The 21,378-nt window shown below is 40.5% G+C and overlaps 1 protein-coding gene across 8 annotated transcripts in view; it reads right to left on the reverse strand.

Annotated features, from left to right (window-relative positions):
* The window catches only part of LOC115154524 (teneurin-1), a 184,939-nt gene that overhangs the window by 63,355 nt on the left and 100,206 nt on the right, over positions 1–21,378 (reverse strand). For 7 of the 8 annotated variants that reach the window (XM_029700824.1, XM_029700823.1, XM_029700821.1 and 4 more), the window contains 4 exons: positions 20,496–20,739; positions 14,967–15,205; positions 3,594–3,743; positions 134–342 (listed from right to left, as the gene is read on the reverse strand). In XM_029700824.1, coding sequence (XP_029556684.1) covers positions 134–342; positions 3,594–3,743; positions 14,967–15,205; positions 20,496–20,739 — 842 coding nt within the window. The remainder of the gene's footprint in view (positions 1–133; positions 343–3,593; positions 3,744–14,966; positions 15,206–20,495; positions 20,740–21,378) is intronic. The other variant, XM_029700822.1, reaches the window with a different exon arrangement.

Here is a 21,378-nt window from a genome sequence, read left to right on the forward strand (position 1 = left end):
ACTTGTGTGTATTGGGGTGTTTCAGTCATTACGTATGCAGGAGTGGGAATACATAAGAGTCTACAGTATGACCGTTTACATGGGAGTGGGTGTGGTGCTCCTGTGTGTATGAGGGAGGTAGCGGGTACAGTACCTGTGTGTGTGTAGGGGGGATGTTCCTACGCCCATAGATCCCTAAGAGGGCGTCCCGTGCCAGGGAGACGTTGAACTTGACATACTCTGGGTGGTGGATGGTGATGTGGAAACGCCAAAACAGACCTGGGGGAATGACCTGCATCACCTGGGTACCAATGTCCACCTCCCCTCGGTCTATCGCTTTCCCCCTCTGGAATAGCTCCTTATCTATATGGTGTGTACACACACACACACACACACACACACACACACACACACACACACACACAGAGAGAGAGAATTTGCACCAAATGAAAATAGATGCACAAATGGGTATAAACACAAATGAGAACAGCGTTCGTTGCTGCACCTCGATATTGGCACTCCCTCTGCCTCTATCAGATAATGAGAGAAAATACAGGCAGACTTTAATCCGTTTCATTTCATTGCCTCGACTAATAAATCCTCCTCGGTCCTTTTAGGAAACGTTCTATCCTCATTGTCAGATGAAACCCTGCATCTGTTCAAACTGGTGCTACACAACTGTGAACAGAAAGGAAAAACAACCATATCTAATATGGTGTTATACTATGGTGAGGAAGGAGAAGACCAGCGAGCAACCGGATGCTTGAGCAAACACCTCCCACATCCAGGCGTGATCTAATTACTCTGTGCTGGTAACCCCTGGTGTCTGCTCTCTGGCAGGTACGCCAACATACCAGGGTGTCACATTATTGATTCTCTCTCTCCTGGCGGGTAACATAAGATCAGTTCAGCTCTACTGTACACATTAAGCGACACTCTTAGAAAAAAGGTGCTATCTAGAACCTTAAAGGGTTCTTCAAAGGGTTCTCCTATGGGGAAAGCTGAAGAACCCTTTTTGATTGCAGGTTGAACCCTTTTGGTTCCAGGTAGAACTATTTTGGGTTCCATGCAGAGGGTTCTACATGTAACCAGAAAGGGTTCTACCTGGAACCAAAAAGGGTTGTCCTATGGGGACAGCTGAAGAATCCTGTTGGAACCCTTTGTTCTAAGAGTGTAATTCTATCTGTTTGGTGTCTTCTTATCTTCACATTTCTCACTGTACAGAGCTCTGGAAACCACATGTTTTTAAACCCCATCTAAATACACATACATGTCTAGACATCGATGACATGGATTGGTCACACATTAGCCTCGACAACCTTGTGAAAAAGATTGGTTTGGTTATCATAGAAACGGAGAGCATTTTTTGTCAAGAAAACACCACCAGACCGGAGCAGGTGGACAAGGTAATGGCAGTGTTACTTTGTGCTACCAGAATGCATTTACTAACTCAATCACTGTGTATAGCTGTGTTACGCTGTTTAGGAGAGGTGGTGTTTGGTCTGTGCCACTGCCACCACAGAACTCATTACAGGGTAATGAAGGCATATCTAGCTGGTGCCTCTCCTGCAGGCCATCTCACCTGTCACTTAAACTGGGTTCAGAGGGTGGGGGTGGGGAGAGGTAAATTAGAAAAGCGCTTCAAAATAGTCTGGCATACAAGCAAATTAATTCTCATAGCCTAAGGGTTACCCTGATAAAACAATTATTCCAGTAATCTATTTACAATGAAATGAAACCGTCTTTCCAATTAGTTATAATTTTCCCTCACAATTGGACAGCTGAATAGAACAAGATTTTAATACTTGGGACTGTCTGTTGATTGAGACTATTCTATTCCCTTTCATCCATCAGATCTATGCTGATAATAATATTTGTATTTTCTTTAACCTTTATTTAACTAGGCAAGCCAGTTTATGAACAAATGCTTATTTACAATGACGGCCTACCAAAAAGCAAAAGGCCTCCTGAGGGGACGTGGGCTGGGATAAAAAATACAAGTTAAATAAAAATACAAATCTGATTGCTACTCTAAAGAAAATGTACATACTTAGACCAAATACAGAGGCTCAATTATAGGGACTGGGCCAACACATCATCCTATGGGAAGATCCAATAACAAAAAAGTCTGAAGCTCTAAGAAAATTCCCAGAACTACAAGTGAGAAATGCCAATGAAAGATAAGTACGATAAAAAAATATACATAATAATTCTGTAAGGCGTTGTATACTATGGCCTAAAGTGGATAAACTGTCACGTCATTCTAATTTGTTTCGTAGAACAGGGAGGTTCAGAAGTGGAGCTTGCTGGAGGACCTCTGGTCTGAAAGAGTTAAGGATGACGCTGTGGGCTGTAGCCTGCTAGGGGATTAATCCACACTCTCTTACTTTAATTAACTGCACATGAAGCTCCTCATGATTACTTCATAGTCAATGCATGCTAATGTAACCCAGCACAGCTGCGCTACATTGTACTAGCCACAGAGTGTACACAGCCTTACATACTGTCTCAATCTAGCAGTACTACCTGTAGTTTCCTATTCCTCCCCTTTGAGGAGAAAGGATGGATGTGTCAGAGGGCTATGATATGGGAATATTGAAACTCAGACACCAAGCTTTTACTGAGATCCATTATGTGCTTATGCAGGGGCAATCCAATATTTTCATAACTGATTTGATTTTAATCTACTCTTCAACATTGCCCTAGTTGCAGAGAACATTTTCTGGTTCACGTGCTTATAGAAATGGAATTGAATTATGTGGAATGGAACTGAATTATTTCACTCATTGCCGCAATGGAATTGTACGTCTGCGGTATTTGGGACCCCAGGGTTGGTCTGGTGTTATTGGAATAATGCTATATCTCTATCTCGAAGATTCTATGAGGTTATTATTTTTTTCGGAAGTGGGAAATGTATATAATCAGATCTTTATCGTGCTAATGGAGGCAATGCCCTGTGAACACATGAGGCATTTTAACTCGAGGATGCCCTGTGAACACATGAGACGTTTTAACTGGAGGATGCCCTGTGAACACATGAGACGTTTTAACTGGAGGATGCCCTGTGAACACGAGGAGTTTTAATTCGAGTATGCCCTGTGAACACATGAGGAGTTTTAACTCGAGGATGCCCTGTGAACACATGAGCAGTTTTAACTCGAGGATGCCCTGTGAACACATGAGCAGTTTTAACTCGAGGATGCCCTGTGAACACATGAGACGTTTTAACTCGAGGATGCCCTGTGAACACATGAGACGTTTTAACTGGAGGATGCCCTGTGAACACGAGGAGTTTTAACTGGAGGATGCCCTGTGAACACGAGGAGTATTAACTGGAGGATGACCTCTGCGTCACCCACCCACCTTCCTACCGGCTCTTTTATCTGACCCGCAATAAGCATCGCACAAGAAGGAAATCATTCTCCCTGTCGAAACATATTGCATCCAACACGCTGGTTATGAAACAACAGGTTTCTTATGTAAACACAGAGGAAGACAAATAGGAGGAGAGAGCCCATGGATCACCCCTTGCTCTAGCTTTTGTTGTGTGGTCTGACAATGTGAATCAAAACCTGTAGGCTTCATAACATCAATCTTTGCCCACCACCGCTTACCTTTGTTGGTGTTATTGAGGCCGGGCAGACCGAAGGGCGTGAAGGTTATGTCTATGCTCTCTGAGTCTCTGTCCAGTTTGCTGAGTCCATTCTCATAGAGCTGCCCATCTGCTGGCTGCAGGTGCCAGGTCAGCCCAAACAAGTGCACTGCTGTAGGGGAGAGCCATGGTTTAGCATGGGGCGGGAGGATTAGTGCTAGAAAGAGAACCCCAGGGCATTAATCATTCAAAACCTAAGAGTAAGACATCTGATTAAACCTGTCTGCAGCAAACAGTAACTAACTACAGGGTGGATGTGCTACAAGGTTCCTGCACTTTGGCTGTATATTACAATTGTAGTTATTTGACAGAGGACTAGTCATTAGTGCTAGGAGCGAGACACACTAACATACTGATTGTAAGACATCCTGCTGCTCCTATGCTTATTACAACACCGAAAAGCAATTTTTCTCCTGTCAACTTCGCTGATATCTCATCTACTACATACCAATGTAATTAAACAAATAAAAAAAGTATACTTTTTTAACTAGATGTAAGGGTGGTAGGTTACAGTATGAGGTTCATGAAATCTATTTAATGGAATATTGATAAGTAGCTGTCTAATCTCCAAAGAAAGGGAGGATAAAGTATGTGACTTTCTAAGTAATGGATTAAAGAAAACCAATATGGTCAAAATTAAATATTTATTTAATGTGAGACTACGGAATGGAATTAATTGAGAAACAGAGATTCCTCACATTATGTAGTTCCTTTCCCAGTAATCCAGAGAGCATTTCTAAGAATGGCAGAGCCAGTTACCCACTGGCAGGGTAAGCATTCAAATCTATTAGGGAAAATATTTTCTGAGATAATTTGGAAGCTATTTAAATATTTAAAAAAGCTCCAGACAATCGTGCACTTGACAAACACATCACACCTCTCATGGTTTCTCAATCTGCAATAGGTGAATCACTGCATTACGATCCACAACAACACAATGCCCCATAACAACGTAGGAGTGGTTAAACAAAGGTGAACAAAGGCGAAACACAAACAGAGACATGCACTAACTCATTGCAGAGGAAAACACAAACACCTAACAACCAAAATGAGGGAGGATAGCAGGATAAGCAGCAGTTAACTACTATGTATACCACCTGACTCATGAGCCTTAACCAATCCCAAACCCAGCAGGACGCCTCTGCACTGATTAGACATGGTGGAGACAGACATTGTATTTGAGAAAGGTGCTGCTCTGCATAACAGCCGTCCCCTCACTAGCGCAGCATTTAGATACTCAGATCAACGTAATTCACCCCTGATCACTTCAAAGTGTTTTCTTTTTCATCTGTCTTTAAACCGCAGCTAGGGCAGTCATATTGCAGGAAGGTCTTAAAGAATGCCTGTTGAAATGTTTTTTTTTTGTTTTTGCAGACAGCTGAGTGGGAAAGCCTAATTAGAGTGAAAGTAGTTCATGCGAATTTGCATCTGTTTTACATAGTCAGTGGAGGAATAATTGATGCTATCTGCTTTTAAAATGTATAATGCATATTCTGATTATGCAGTTTAGAGGGAAGAATTAGATTAAGCCCTTGTCCTCTACTACTTGGGTAGACCCGAGAAACAGACAGCTGTAAAGTTGTAATGAAATTGAGAGAGAAACATATCGCCTCAATAACAGATAAGAGTTTTGTTTGGGGTTTACCAATAATGAGGAAGAGAAGATTTGATTAGATGTTCTCTCTAAATAAGAAAGAGAGGGAATGTTTGGCTCAGGAGGCAACTGCCACATTGAACTATTGTCTTGTAACTTGTTAATTGATTCAGGCCAAACTGTTTAATCACATTATGATCATCTTGTTGCTAATAAAAATAAATAATAATCCCCATACAATTGTTTTTGCTCTACAGGAAAATAAATGGAAATCAGAATTATGAATCATCAAAGTTCACCCTGTATTCTCAACAACATGATCCAAAACGATTAGGTCTGGAGTAAAACATGCACATTTTAGAGCTCAAGTCAGTGTTCCCCACGAAGACATGATAGTATGAGATGTGCCCTTTAATGGACCACAAACCTAAATAGCTACTTGCACCTTCAGCCTTTACTCCACACATTTATAATGACTCTAATTCCAATTTAGAGGCATAAAGTCAATTACGTTTCATCCATAGCTGTTAATTTCACAGGCAACCAGCAAAATAAATGGCTGCACGGACTATCTGAGTTGACCCTTGTATTTGTTTTGCACCTTTTCTATGCACACTCACAGGACTCTACACACTCACTGACACTCCAACAAACACACAAAAGCATGCACGCACACGCACAAGCATGCACACGAGCACACGTCATTTGCTCACACACACAGTGCAATCATCCTAGATTCTGATGCCTAGTCACCATACCCCTATACATATCTACCTTTATTGATCCAGTAACCCTGCACATTGTAAATATGGTATTGGAACTGACCCTGTTTAGCTTACTTACTTTCTCGTGTTCTTCTTACTTCTTATTTCTATTTCTCGCGTGTTTTTGTTCTACCTTATGTTATTTTTAGTGCTACATTGATATTGATTACTGCATTGTTGAGTTTAGAGCTCGCAAGAATGGCATTTTAGTGTACTTGTGCACGTGACATTAAAACTTGAAACGGAAACAGATAGGGCTCTATCTCTATCTGTGCAGAGCACATGCCAGTCCGTTGGTTGCGCCTGCTGATCTGTCCCGTACGGAGATTGCGCGCGCCCAGTTGCGCCTTTTCCCTAGTCTGTCCTGTACGGAGATTGCGTGCCTCCGGTATCCAAACATACATGGCTTGAGAGATGCGGTCACCGGTCGAGTGTGTGTTGTTAGCTACCTCGTTTAAATATCATCAGTACTGCCACAGCAGCATACCATTGAATGAATACTTAAGAACACTTGATATAGCCTACATCATCAATATTCGGTCTTGTTGGCTAAGCGCAGCAGAGAGAGGCAGAAAGACAAGAGTAAAAGACATCGAGCTAGCTAACTAGAGATTTACATCAAACCTCAACATCAATGATCGGCTGATAGCCCACCCTCTTTTCCCGATGTCAATCATGTCTTTAGGAGGCACTGTAACTAGCTTGATTACAATGTGTGATGATGAGTGAGTATGTTGTTGCAGAAATAAATAGACCTACGCTAAAAAAAAAAGTTGTACATTTTGAGCACCTGCCCCCTGAAAGGCCCTCCAGGCAACGCTGTAAACTAGTCAGTAAATGTGCCCAGAAATAACTAAATCACAACACATGAACTGAGTGTTTGGAGGGCAAAATTAGTTGACCTACAACACCAGGCCCCCACCTAGTTGAAGTAGCTACAAATCAGGGCTTTATCCATGTGATAGTGAGATTACTGGGGGCATCAGTTTGCATTACTATGTATTGGTGCCCTGCAGAGTTCTGTGGGAAGACTTTGGGGAGGGGTAATGAAGAGCAAGCACTGGATTGGATTCTCAGCAGGTGGCTGGATGTGTAGGATCCAACACCACTTGTTTCCACAGATCGGGAATCCAAGGAGGATTTTCCTAAATGCAGTTCAGTTCACAGACTGAAAGCATTGCACCACATGGAACTGGTTGCCTCCCACGTCATATTAGCTCGCAAGTTAATAGTAGTACTACCAGTAGTGGTACTACTAGCAGGGGTACTACTGAGCAGTTGCAGTAGTAAAAGTTCAAGCTGGGTAAAGTAACTTACAATTACATATTTGGTACTACGGTAGTAATTTCTACAACTATCATCTTACAAATTATCAATCAATTAATTAATATTAATGATACAGCAATACTGTTGTGATGGCACAGTGCCTTCAGAAAGTATTCACACCCCTTTACTTTTTCCACGTTTGTTGTGTTACATCCTGAATTTAAAATTGATTTACATTTAAATTTTGTGTCACTGACCTATACACAATACCCCATAATGTCAAAGTGGAATTATGTTCTTAGCAATCTTTAGAAATGAAAAAAAAAAAAAATGAAAATCTGAAATGTCTTGAGTCAATAAGTATTCAACCCTTTTGTTATGGCAAGCCTAAATAAGTTCAGGAGTAAAAATGTGCTGAACAAGTCACATAATAAGTTGCATGGACTCACTGTGTGTGCAATAATAGTGTTTAAAATGATTTTTGAATGACTACCCCATCTCTGTACCCCACACATACAATTATCTGTAAGGTTCCTCAGTTGAGCATCACATTTCAAGCAGAGATTCAACCACAAAAACCAGGTAGGTTTTCCGATGGTTCAAAAAAAAGAAGGGCACCTATTGGTAAAAAAAACAACAGACATTGAATATCCCTTTAAGCATGGTGAAGTTACTAATTACAGTTTGGATGGTGTATCAATACATTTTAGTCATTTTAGCAGACACTCTTATCCAGACACTTACACCCAGTCACTACAAAGATACATGCGCCCTTGTCCTGAATACAAAGCATTATGTTTGGGGCAAATCCAACACATCACTGAGAACAACTCTTCATATTTTCAAGCATGGTGGTGGCTGCATCATGTTATTGGTATGCTTGTCATCGGCAAGGACTAGGGAGTTTTTTAGGATAAAAAGAAACGGAATACAGCTAAGCATAGGCAAAATCCTAGAGGAAAACTTGGTCCAGTCTGCTTTCAAACAGACACTGGGAGACAAATTCACCTTTCAGCAGGACAATTTCCTAAAACACAAGGCCAAATATACACTGGAGATGCTTACCAAAACAACATTGAATGTTCCTGAGTGGCCTAGTTACACTTTTTATTTTTTGTACCTTTATTTAACTAGGCACATCAGTTAAGAACAAATTCTTATTTTCAATGACGGCCTAGGAACAGTGGGTTACCTGCCTTGTTCAGGGGCAGAACGACAGTTTTGACTTAAATCAGCTTGAAAAGCTATGGCAAGACTAGAAAATGGCTGTCTAGCAATAATCAACAACCAACTTGACAGATCGTGAATAATCTTTTAAAGAATAATGGGAAAATATTGTACAATCCTGGTGTGCAAAGCTCTTGGAGACTGACCCAGAAATACTCACAGCTGTAATCGCTGCCAAATGTGATTCTAACATGTATTGACTTTGGGGGTTGAATACTTATCATCTAATCAAGATTTATTAGTGGTTTATTTTCCATAATTTTTGTATTTAGTATTTTGTGTAGATTGTTAACAAAAAATTACAATTAATTCAATTTTAATAACACTTTGTAACACAACAAAGTGTGGAAAAAGTCAAGGGGTGTGAATACTTTCTGAAGGCACCAGAACCGAAAATTGTTCTGCCCCATAATTTAAACGATGGAATATTGCAATAGAGTTCCATTAAAGATGTGGGACACAGTCACCTACTGTAACACTAGCAGCAAGTCATCTGAAAGTAAAGACCTGCTTAGTCAGGTGAGACTTCACATTGGCACAGTGGCACCAGAGGACAAAACATGAAAGGTAAGTCATACTTGGCTCTTTGTCAAAATGGCTGCCAGTATGCAGACGGGTGACACTTTGTACTGTTAAAAAGATGTTCTCTAAGGGACTGAACCAGAGCCAATCAGCTCTTTAAGAATAGAAGAGGCACTAGAGAAAGAGAGACAGAGAGACAGAGAGAGAGAGAGAGAGAGAGAGAGAGAGAGATGGCGGGCATAGTGGCAAAACACACTAAAGGTTATTCTTACCACACTATCATGGCAGATAGATTATTATGTTGATCATTCCCAGAGCATGTTTCAGTATGACACATAGCCTCTGCCTACGCTACGTTCTCTATTGTTGCCAATAACAGGAAGAGGTTCATTAACCATGGTTGAGTATGGGGAAAAGATACTTCCTAATACCAGTGCTATTGGTATTAGTCCCACAGCTACTGTGCTCAAAGTCCATTCTGAGCTTCAGGAGAGGTGTCAGTTCCAGTAGAGATTGGCACTTGATCTAAACTTCCCTGTACTGGGTGAAATAATTCACTGACTGCCCCCTGCACCCCAGCCTCCTCTCTCTTCAAAAAGGGCATTGTTTGGTTTATAGAGTCACGACCAGAATACTAATGAGACACTGAAGAGAAAATGGATCGATCAATACGATCACAATGAGGCATGAAAGGTCTGCTACCTTCAAGGCAAGTCGCCTGGAATCATAAATTCCTTGGCTGCCCAGTTCCCTTTCACAGAGACTCTGACTCGGACACTTTGACATTACTCAGTCTTATTGATCCTAACACTTTTCCGTCTGTTAAACCAATACCACAGCTGACAGCTATCCTTTACAGTGCCCTAATGAACTGAAAAATCTAAACATTTCATTTTCTCCAAGGAATATTGTTCTCCTCTCTGAGTCACAGCCTTTCAATACACATTGGAAAGAGATATCTAAACTTCATTAAGGCTTTTCTTTTACTCAATACCAAAAACACTCCTCAAAAGGTAGAGGAGTTTAATTGCTTATAAGTTATTGCACTAATAAACATAATTGGAAAAGTAATGAATTGGCAGTCATTTTGCAGGTGAAGTGTTGCAGTTGAAAGAACCGCTGTGGGACTACTCAATCACAGAGATGAAGGAGGAGAGAGAAAGGGGTGAAGGAGGTGGTGGAGGTGGCAGGGGAGACATTGTTCCTTCCTGTGTTGACAGCGTTCTGACTTTGAAAACAGGCAACTGTAACTTCCTGTTCTGCTTATATCACCTCTGGGTATGTGGGTGACATTTTGGAGCATTTTAATTAGCACCAGGTTGTCCCCTTAGTGAATGAAGAGTGTTTCTGAGGAGAATGGAGTAGTAGGTACTTACTCCCAGTCGGAGTCAGACAGTGTGGCTTACTGTGCTATATCAGCAGTATGCCTGCATGTTCTTCTATTTCTGCCTCTCCATAACATTTTCATCATTCATTAACCGCCCTGGGGCTTGTGCACCTCCTCTAAGTATGACACAATGACATGTCACCGTTGTCTTTGAGGCATTCCTCTTCTTGTGTTGTGTGGAGTCAAAATAGCTGTATGGTGGGGGGTCTACAAAGTGTCAAACACAGATTGTCCTTACATCTTAACCTTTCACTGGCCCCACCACCTCCTGGAGTTTCAAGGATGCTCTACACAAACAGCAATGCATTCTCATCAGAAAAGTTTGTTTAGTTATTTGAAAGAGAACTTCCGCAAGTGGAGAATAAAGTGGAACGTGCCCTTCCCATGCGCCAGTGTGTTTCCTTTGTTGTTGTGCTAGAACTGGAACACATCACAACGATTTGCAAATCAGTTACACAGTATGATACATTCTACTTCTGATATGGCTAAATGTGCATACATGTGCTTTTGATGGAGTCTTATGAAGACAAATACTGTCCATTTAAAACATGCTTGAAGAGATGGATGCATGCTCAGCAAATCGCTGCAATGCAAATGTTACAACTGGCTGCTCCAGCCCAGCCCCTGCGGTCCTGCTGCAACTACAGCAAACAAATGCCATGGTAATGTCTATTCTGGGGTCCAGACTAGCATGAACCAAAACAGATAGAGTAAATACAGTATATAAATAAATAGCAGGGTTGATCACACCAATGGTGACATCAAGCAAAGCCATAAAGGCCTGTGTCAAGGCACAGAGAGAGCCTTGACACAAATCTGTGATTTGTGATGACTGGTACCTTCCATGTTCATTGAGATTTGTGATGTGTCACCCCCGAGGAGAGACTTGTGGGTAATAGATTTTCCACCTTTGTTATTTATTTGACATTTTTATTTACAGTACCAACATTATTTGTGATGACAGTACATCTGTTCATTTATGATTTGGACTGAGTGCCTAATAACTAGAGGGAATAAACATTTAGCTGCTAATTTCAAAGCTGTTTGCAACTGTATTTCAAACTCAGGAATGTAATCAGCATTTTATTCATGTAGCCTACTACCGTAGCCATATAGATTTTTTGGTCAATTCAAAATTGGTAATGTAGCATTTATAGTAGACAAATGAATAATAAAGCAGAGAGCTGTTAAGATGCAGTCAACGTTTGTTAGACAGCGGAGGATTTACAATCCCTATCCCTCGCCTGCACACCAAACGGGCTGATGGCTACCTTTGAAATGGCCTTATTAAAGGGGTGTTCATGCACGGTCATGCAGTTTAGTAAATTGCAGGTCTGAGGATCAAAATTGGAGGTCTAAAGTCTTCCATCTTGCTCTGTGTTGCATTTCCTAAGATCTTTATCGATCTAGTGTTGGAAGCTTAAGGGCATCATCTCAATTAGGAAAAACACACAGACGTCTCTGGGTCAGAGCCATCCATAGACATGGCACATGAAGGTTACAATGCCCTCATATTAATATCAGTCAGTCCTAGAGACAACACTATGCCAGACTGAAAGACAATGCCTTAGACATCATACTCATGGCTACGGACCTTAAACGATCAATCTGTTGTTGCTCTTTGATCACTAGGTTTATTGATAATCTTAGTGAAAATAGTAGGCAATATGACCTCATTGATATCTGAATCTAAAATGGATACTGATGAAAACAAGGTTGCAACAAAGTAACGCGTTCTCTTAATTAAATACTATCAATATGTATCTATAATTGATATTATAGAGGCCATATAGATTAACTACCAGTGTAATATCATATGTACTGCAACTACATCGTACTTAATGTACACTAGTAAGTCCATGTAGTTATGGAGTAGGCCTACTTACATTACCACCTTGGCATGGACCTGTTTTTGTATTTTCTTCTTCTAGGAAACAGTGGGAAGTATAAATAACTATCTCTACTGGAGCACCTACCTGGTACATGACATCCTTTCATACTGTAGAATAAAGGCTGAACAATAGCTACCTAATGTAAAGTGTTATGCAACAGTCTACCTGTCCTTTTCTGTATGTCTCTTCTCCAAATACTGTTGTTTACAGTTATAAAGGACAAGAACACAACCAATATGACAGTTACAATACCAAAATGACATGACGATACAAATCCAACGGCCAGTACAGGTTCAATGGGATTAAAAACCGTGGAAATAAATAATTACCCTCAGATAGAACTTAAGGAATGTTTGCTTCCTGTATCTTACAGACACAAACAACTTTTGGATGGATTTTCAACGAAACTATCCATTTATCCTAGTGCATGAAATAAAATAAGAATGACACTGGGAAATAGTTGGAGAATGAGACAAAGAAAGTAAATACAAGTGGAAATATAGAGCGATTTCAGTGCCAATAGTATCTGTATATGCATTTTTTTTAATTTGTATTAAGACATTGAATTTAAATTCTATATTTTGGAATTTGTATTAAGACATTGAATTTAAATTCTATATTTTGGAATTTATATTAAGACATTGAATTTAAATACTATATATTTTAGCATTTGTAATGGTCAAATTGAATCACATGTTCTAAAATTCAATTTCAATTTAATTGAATATTAAAATTCTGTATTTATATACTCATTGTCAATATGGTAGATATTGCATTCATTGTCTTTGTTTACAAATGACAATTTCAAGTTTACCAAAGTTTCATATATTCAACTTTTCGGATGTATTCAGATTCAGTTTTCAAATGTGGTTCTCTAAATTCAGATTCAAAACCAGAGACATCATCCTGGTACTTTGCCAGCAAGGAATGGTAGAAGAGAACAGATAGAATCAAACGCTCGCCATGTTAATCAGGTTTCTGACGGTTTCTGAAACCAATGTGGCATGTTGAATTCATTTTCTTCCTATGAATTTTTGCGTTTGAACCGTTTGGGCTCTGAGCTATTATGACCCCATTCCTGAAAGCTAAGACTCTCTGGAACATTAGACACATTAGAAGGGAGTGTGACAAAAAACACAATTTGGCCCCCATAAAAATATAGTTGAATAGCCCTGTCATAGCCCTTCCAAGGAAAGCTTTTCCACTCCCTATTTAATCTTTCTCTTTTGACTGACTGGGTTTGAACCGGATCTACTGCGTGTTACAAGACTGTGTTAGAGCCCACTTAGCTAAAGCCCATAGGGATGAGTTCAGGAAGCTAACACAAGTCTTCAAGTCTCCAGCAAGGTTACTCATCAAAAGAGCATGGGCCTTAGTTATATTTCACCCCCTTTTGACCTCATACATGCGACCTTGCCTGAGACCTGAAGACGTGTTAGTTTGACTGATGGGGTTCTAAACCAGGCCTCCAGTGCACTAGACAATGTCACTTTTCAGGTCTCTGACAAGTTACTCATCATGTAAGCGTGTTCCCCGAACCACCTGTGTTACACTTCACTCAACTTTGACCTCCTCCTCGAGACCCATCCAAGTAACAGAACTTAGGCTTTAGCTCAGGAGGCTAACAAAGTCTTAACCCAGTCAGTCACCCTTATAATGAGCACCCTTGCAGGAGGCTTGAAACTATTACATGTCTAACACAAACCAACACATGTCAAACTAACACGTCTTCAGGTCTCCTGTGCATCCTCTGAGCATCATAGAGGGGAACAGAAAGCACGACCATGTTCCAGAGGGTCTTAACTTTTGGGAATAGGGTCATAATGGTTCAAACGCTAGAGCCAAATTCATGAGAAGAAAATAAATTCAACATGCCACATTGGCTTCAGAAACCGTCAGAAACCTGATTAACACAAAGGGCACAAAAAACACAAAAATTCTATCTGTTCTCTCGGCTCCCGACTGGCGCAGCGGTCTAAGGCACTGCATCTCAGTGCAAGAGGCATCACTGTAGTCCCTGGTTTGAATCCAGGCTGCATCACATCTGGACGTGTTTGGAAGTCCCGTAGGGCATCGCACAATTGGCCCAGCGTTGTCCAGGTTTGGCCGGGGTAGGCCGTCATTGTAAATAAGAAGCTGTTTTTAACTGACTTGCCCAGTTAAATAATAAAAAATATTATCTTCTACCTTTCCTTGCTGGAAAAGTACCAGGATGTCTATGGTTTTGAATCTGAATTTAGAGAACTGAATTTTAAAACTGAATCTGAATGCATCTGAGAAGTTAAATATATGAAACTTTGGTCAACTTTAAAATATAGTTTGTAAACTTGATACACAGACAATTAATGCAATATGCACCATATTTAAACTGAATAAATAAATATTGAATTTGAATATTCACTTAAATTTACATTTAATTTAAAAACTGAATGCAATATTAATTTAATTCAGTTTCAAATGATGAAATACAAGTTCAATTTACTAATTCAAATATTACATTTTGTGCATTACACATTCAGAAATATTGAATTAAAAATCTAAAATACATATTCAAAAATATTGAATTCAAATACAGTTTCTGTTGGCATTGAAATCACTCCATACGGAAATGTTATGCTTTTGTACTATACTGAATTGTTCAATAAATATAGATAATATAGATAGGGAGAAATACCCAACTTACCAATGACGTATGTGAGCAGGAGGGCGAGGGTTACGGTGATAGCGGTGGCGCTTAAGGCAGTGCATTTCCAGTTGCAGCACTTGTAGGGCTTGTTGAAGGTGAACATGGGTCTGGAGAAGGTGCTCCTGGGTAGGGGCCGTGGGGGTGGGGAGTACACTGTGTTAGATGTCAGAGGGTAGTTCTGACTGGCAGCGCTGAACAGGGCAGAGGAACCTGAGCCATGTTTGAACAGGAAATGCCTGCAACACACCAACAGAAGAGGTTGACATTAATGAGAATATACACAACATAGCACATTACCATACATTACTATTTCATTGTTAAACACTTATGTGTGAACATTTACACCTTTGTGCACCAATAAAAAATGGTGTAGATATGACATGAATAAATATGCATAGATTAATACCCTTTCCATCTGCGTAGTACTTAAATAGAATACAAAACAGAATATACTTCTGTTAGTTACTTGTGTACTTCTAAGTTATTGGTAAACTGCAAGAAATGCACATCATTAAAATCAAATCTCAGAATGCAATCCCATTTCCCTCCCTGGCCAAATGATATACATCCTAAATCTAATTAATGAATGCTCCCAACAGGCAAACTGCCTTAATATGTTCACTCCTGGGAGAGGGAGAGAGAGATAGGGAGAGGGAGAGAGGGGGAGAGAGGGGGAGAGAGAGGGAGAGAGAGGGAGAGAGAGAGTCTAAGACATTTATTATTAAATTCTTACAGCTGACAGTGATGCTGAATGCTGTGCTTACATTGATTTATGCTAATGCTGAAGGGTGGCCAATTCCTCCTCACTGTGAACTTGACCTTGGAACCACTGCCTTTATCTAACAAGCTGTAGGCGGCAGTGTACAGGGAGGGAATAGACCGACCGGCGGAACAGAAGAACACAAGGGGGAAAAATAACCCTCATTGCTCAGGTCCTTAATTAGAAAAGGTTTTAATACCATTAGCCGCTATCTTTAATGTGCCCAATTAAAGATGGGAGAGTACAAAGGTCAGTTTTATAGAAGATTATATCACAGGGCTTAATTGCTGGGCCAATTTTCATAGACAGCGTAATTAAGTTTAAGTATGGTTCACAAAGGGATAAAGTTATCTGAGACATGTTTGTTTTTGTTGTCCAAGCCACTGTAAACGCAGCATCCCGTGGTGTTGGGTAATCCTCCTCACGGTCTGCGGAAACACTCATGAAAACTGACTGAATTGTATCGTTCAGTCATGGACAGCGGACATCCATTTTGGATCAGGACTGAGCTCCAGACTTTCTGGGATATTGAGTCCCTGCAGCGGACATCCATTTTGGATCAGCACTGAGCTCCAGACTGTCTGGGATATTGAGTCCCTGCAGCGGACATCCATTTTGGATCAGCACTGAGCTCCAGACTGTCTGGGATATTGAGTCCCTGCAGCGGACATCCATTTTGGATCAGCACTGAGCTCCAGACTGTCTGGGATCTTGAGTCCCTGCAGCGGACATCCATTTTGGATCAGCACTGAGCTCCAGACTGTCTGGGATATTGAGTCCCTGCAGCGGACATCCATTTTGGATCAGCACTGAGCTCCAGACTGTCTGGGATATTGAGTCTGTTGTAGTGCTGTAGCTGACACTTGAAAAATACATTATTAAGAGCAAGAAAACAGTCAATAGAGGACCAATCAATTCATGTCTTTGTGTAATTGAAAGAAATTAGGAAGAATATGCTTGTGGTCTTGAATATGGTCATTATGCTGATGTGACAGAAATCTGGAATTGCATTGATGTTGTGTCAGTGCCATATCATCAGTGTCTTTGTGTTCTCAACAGTGTATCGACTCGGCTGATGTCATTTAGACAAAAGAAATTAACTGCTTTTATCCCATACTTTTTGCTGCTTTGAGGAAGGTGTTCAGGAGGAGGAACTAAGAAATTGGATCATTAAAATACTTGTTTCACCCCCAAGACGTCTGTAATGATGATCTGAGGATCACTATTGATCACTGATCTTTATAATTGATTACTTTTCTTCTGTTGTCTGTATTTTCTATTGATGAGGTAGTATCTTATGTTAAACTGCCATTTTGTGAAGGTACAGTATGCCTCTATGTGCGTTGGCCAGATGTCATAGGGAACGTTTCTTCATAATAGCAATCTGAAGGTGTTTATGGAGGTGGGTGATACAGAGCACCTCATTTCTAGTCATTTTAGCAGTCTGAAAAACACTTGATGCTACAGTATACAGTGTTAATTGGAAGGCAGCTATGCATAATTGGTAACGTCTGCCGGTGAGAATTGACAACACAGAAATCTGAAATCAACAAAAATATGATAAATATTCAGTATTTTGGTTTATTTGGGCGAAGGCGAGCGCAAAGTGTTACAACTATGTCAACAGCACATCACCCAGCCTGTAGAGCGAATGTGCAGTAATAACAGTTGTTACCATTGTCTAAATGTAAAGACAAAATATCAAATGTGGTGGTGTTATTAATATCTGGCCATCACATCAAACTTTCAATCTCATTACAATTGACAATGATGAGATAAACAAGGCCAAGAGGAGGTATTGGATAGCAATCTGCTGATCTACATGAATGGTGGCATTGTATTAGGTTGAATATCGACCACAGGTTAATCAACAAGGTTCATTTAGGTGAGAACAGAAAGTCAGCATATAGCCACATCAAGCATGGTGGCTTCCTCATCTTCTATGCAGAGTGGGTGACCTCTACATACGTTTGGGGCCTAAATGAGCAGTCAATGAGATCTACCATAAGGGAAGGAGGATCTACCTACTCCATCAAATTTAAGATGTTCAAGTACCACTACCCCTCCTGCAGACCTAATTGTGTTCATTTGTCATTATTGTCACTGTTGTACATTAGATAGACCTATGAGACGTTATGGATGTTTTGAACACAAAGCGTGGGGGTGAAAACATGCCTAAGGTAGACCCTTGTTTTCTAGTCTCTTACTAACACCCTCTCATGCCAACTGAGTAATGGCTTCCTTGAGGAGGTATTATCAACCATGGAGCTCCTGCATCCATTCATTTGATTGCTTCAGTCCACTGAATCTACCCACAATGGCCAGGAAACTCAATTAAAGGAGAAGCTTTCTTTTTTTACAACCAAATATATTGTTTTATGTAAATAACATGTTACACCTTTTTGGTGATTTCATTTGTTTTTGGAAAACATACCCCAAACATCAAATCCTTTAACTTGTGAATTCAGGTAGCTCTATGATGTAGTGTTCGCCCTACTGATGCCGCTACCCCATGCTTCATTGTTTTTCTGAAGACGACATGTCAACTTATTTTAGTCAACAGAAAGAAGTTGTTTACCTCTGATAGGATTGCTTATTTTCAATTTACAAGACATTTATGAAGCACCAAGCACTGTTGGGTTTACCAAACAAATGGGAAATAGAAAAATAGGCCAGCGACTCATTTCACATTTCACAGACAACCCTTTAAATAAAAAACTATCTCAAAAAGCAGACAGCATAATTGTCAATCTTGACAAAGGCTCTCTACTTCATATGATTAATTTACTTTTCCATAGTTTTCCTGTCATAGTGGTCTCTCTTTGCATGTTAAAGCCCTTTCCTCCATACAAAGCCAAACAAAGCTTGTCATTAATAACAAGCGGGAAATTCTTTGATTGGTTTTGTGTTCCACATCAAATGAAGAGGGGGAGATTTACCTGGTTACTTGTGGTGTACAGTAATTGAATTTGCCATTTTCTAAGCATGAAAATGGAAGAAGCGTATAGAGAGCTCAACTCATTTTAAGTTAATAATAGAGTTTTTCAACCTCTGAACTACCCACAATGACTTTCTCCATTACAGTAAATCTAATGGATTGAAATGTTGTATTTCTGTATTTTCACCTTTGATCTGACAGCTGTTGGCAGCCATCGTTTCTTCCTATCAATTAGGAGTGTAGACAGAGAGGAAGAGGCGAAGCGAGAGGTTTTACTCTGCTCAAGAAAATAAGGCCACGAAGTGAGGAATTTTGTATGGAGGTCAATGAGAGGGTCGAATTTGGTCATCAAAATGTAATTGCTAACTGCTACGTGAGGCTTATTTGATCAAATAGAAGTTTCATAATGGTTAGGTTGTTACGAATCCACTGATAGAACGACTCTATATCAGCGTTGTGCCTGTGGTCATAAAGATACATAGAGGACTCATCATGGATATAACTCGTTTTAGCCCTGGACATTACCATTGAGGTCTTCCATCATTTTAAAGTAGTCAATTGGGTGGGGATTCCTATGAGTTGGAAGCAATTAGCCAATGAAGAAGAAGAAAATTGACTACTTTTAAATGGAGATAGCCCCAACGGCGCTGCCAATGCCGTCACAGATGCTATAATGGCACAGACACAAAGATGAGTCCTCGATCTATCTCTCTGGCCTGTTCATATGCGTATCTGCCCTCTCATTGGCTAGAATGTTCCCACCTGATCTTGCCTCTTCCCACCTGCCTTCCATTGTTAGAGCGGTCACATGTCTATCTTGTCAATATAATAGACAATCTTTGGTCTAGCTACTAACCTGTCACAGTCTGTTCTGTTTCAACTGCTTTCATCTCCCATAATCTACCAGACCAAATAGAAGAAAAATAAACAAATAATCTCATCTGGCAGACTGGTTTTAATGCAGGATAAAGATAATTCTTACGCTAAAAGGGATCAAGTTCACATTTTGGAAGCTTGGAATTCACACAAATGATCTAGCCTGGCAGAGACAGGCACAGTTTTAAATTCTGGGGAAGTGATCACAAGAAGACAAGCCTGTTCATAAAGGGTGACCGCTTGAAGTGGTTTTCTCTTTGGAGGTCCGTTTAAAAATTAAAAACCCTCTTTGGGATGAACGGATACACTTCCAAAAAAGTTGTTCTTTCATGAATTGTCACGTGTGGCTATGCAAACAGCTAGTCAGTTGTAGACAACCTTTCTTTTACAACTACAGCAGCAGTTTTTATATTTACATCTGATACATTTCTTTAAACGCTAATTGTGAACAGGCTTTTGCCGTGAAAAGGTTTGGAAAGGCCTTGATCTTGAATATGTTCCGTTAACAATGCATCTATTTATGTTATTTGGATTTGTACACCACTTCACTTCTCAAAAGCCTTAGCCCTGAATCTCATCAAAGCAATATGATTTAGTTACGCACCGCCAACCCCTCATTATAAATGTACACCATGATTCATCTCTATCAAGTGTGAATCATTAAAGAAGTCTGAGAGGTCTGTGACTGAAGTCACAGGGGTCTTCTCTGCAACACTTAACTCAGGCCAACAACATATCCATTCAGTCGACCTTTCTCAAAGCTAGCGCTATTTTGTGGATCCAAGTTACTGGTACCGCAGTGACACGGTGATTAAGAACACGGAGGGAAAGAGACCAAGAGACCTGAATGACTCAATACTGGGGAAAGTACGGCCACAGAGCTGTTATGGTGTCTGCCACACTGCACTGACCCCATTACTAGGCAGGTGAGAGTGGAGGTGCTGAGGCCTACCTGGTCTCCAGGGGGATGTTGCTGTTGAGGGCCCAGCTGTTGTGGAGCTGGCCTCTGTCTCTGTCGGCCGGCTGAGTGGGATCTCCGTCCATCGCCTGGCTCCGAGCCGGCAGGGTGTTCCTCTGCAGTGCCTCAGAAACGTGAGCGTGAGGGGCTGGGCGGGCACATGTGCACGCGTGGGGAGGGGGTGGAGGTGGGGGGAGGGGTCTGAAGGTGAACTGAGCTGGTGGACTGCTGGGGAGCTCTGTGGGGAGAAAAGGAGAGAGAAAGCGTGAGAAAAAGCATGAGAGAAAGTGAGAGAGAAAGCGAGAGAGAGTTGAGTCTTTTCTGAGTGGCTTGATAAGTGTCTGAGAGTTTTGTGACGTTCCGAAAGCACTTACCGTTCACTTTTCCTCAATTTGGAGAGAGCCTGGGGGATTTTTTAAGTTTAATTAGCACATGAAACAAGGTTATCATTCCAAAGTACAATTTTGAAAAAAATCTAATTTTGCAATAAGATCAACCAATACAAGAATAAAGCTATATACAAGGAGTACCAAAATCAAATCAAAGCTTTCTTAATGAAATTAAAAGATAGCCATGATTGCATTAAATCAATCTATATTTCTAAAGCCAATGAAATGCTTTCCCCGCTATTGCTGGTTGCTTGTGTGATGGAACGGTTTTAGTAAAAATTTCCAAAGCAACAGAATTTCCAAATCTTGGAGGATGCAGGTGTCTCATCAAGGCTTGTTCTAGATTAGAAGATGCATGGCTATCCTTCTCATGATGTCTGGAGTGGTTTCAAAGTCAAACTAGAATCAATGGATCCATACTATACTATCAAAAATGTATTGAATCATTTGATAAAACAACGAGGTAAAATATATTTAGATGGATTAAA

This window comes from Salmo trutta, chromosome 19 (assembly GCF_901001165.1).
Source record: "Salmo trutta chromosome 19, fSalTru1.1, whole genome shotgun sequence".
NCBI lineage: Eukaryota > Metazoa > Chordata > Actinopteri > Salmoniformes > Salmonidae > Salmo > Salmo trutta.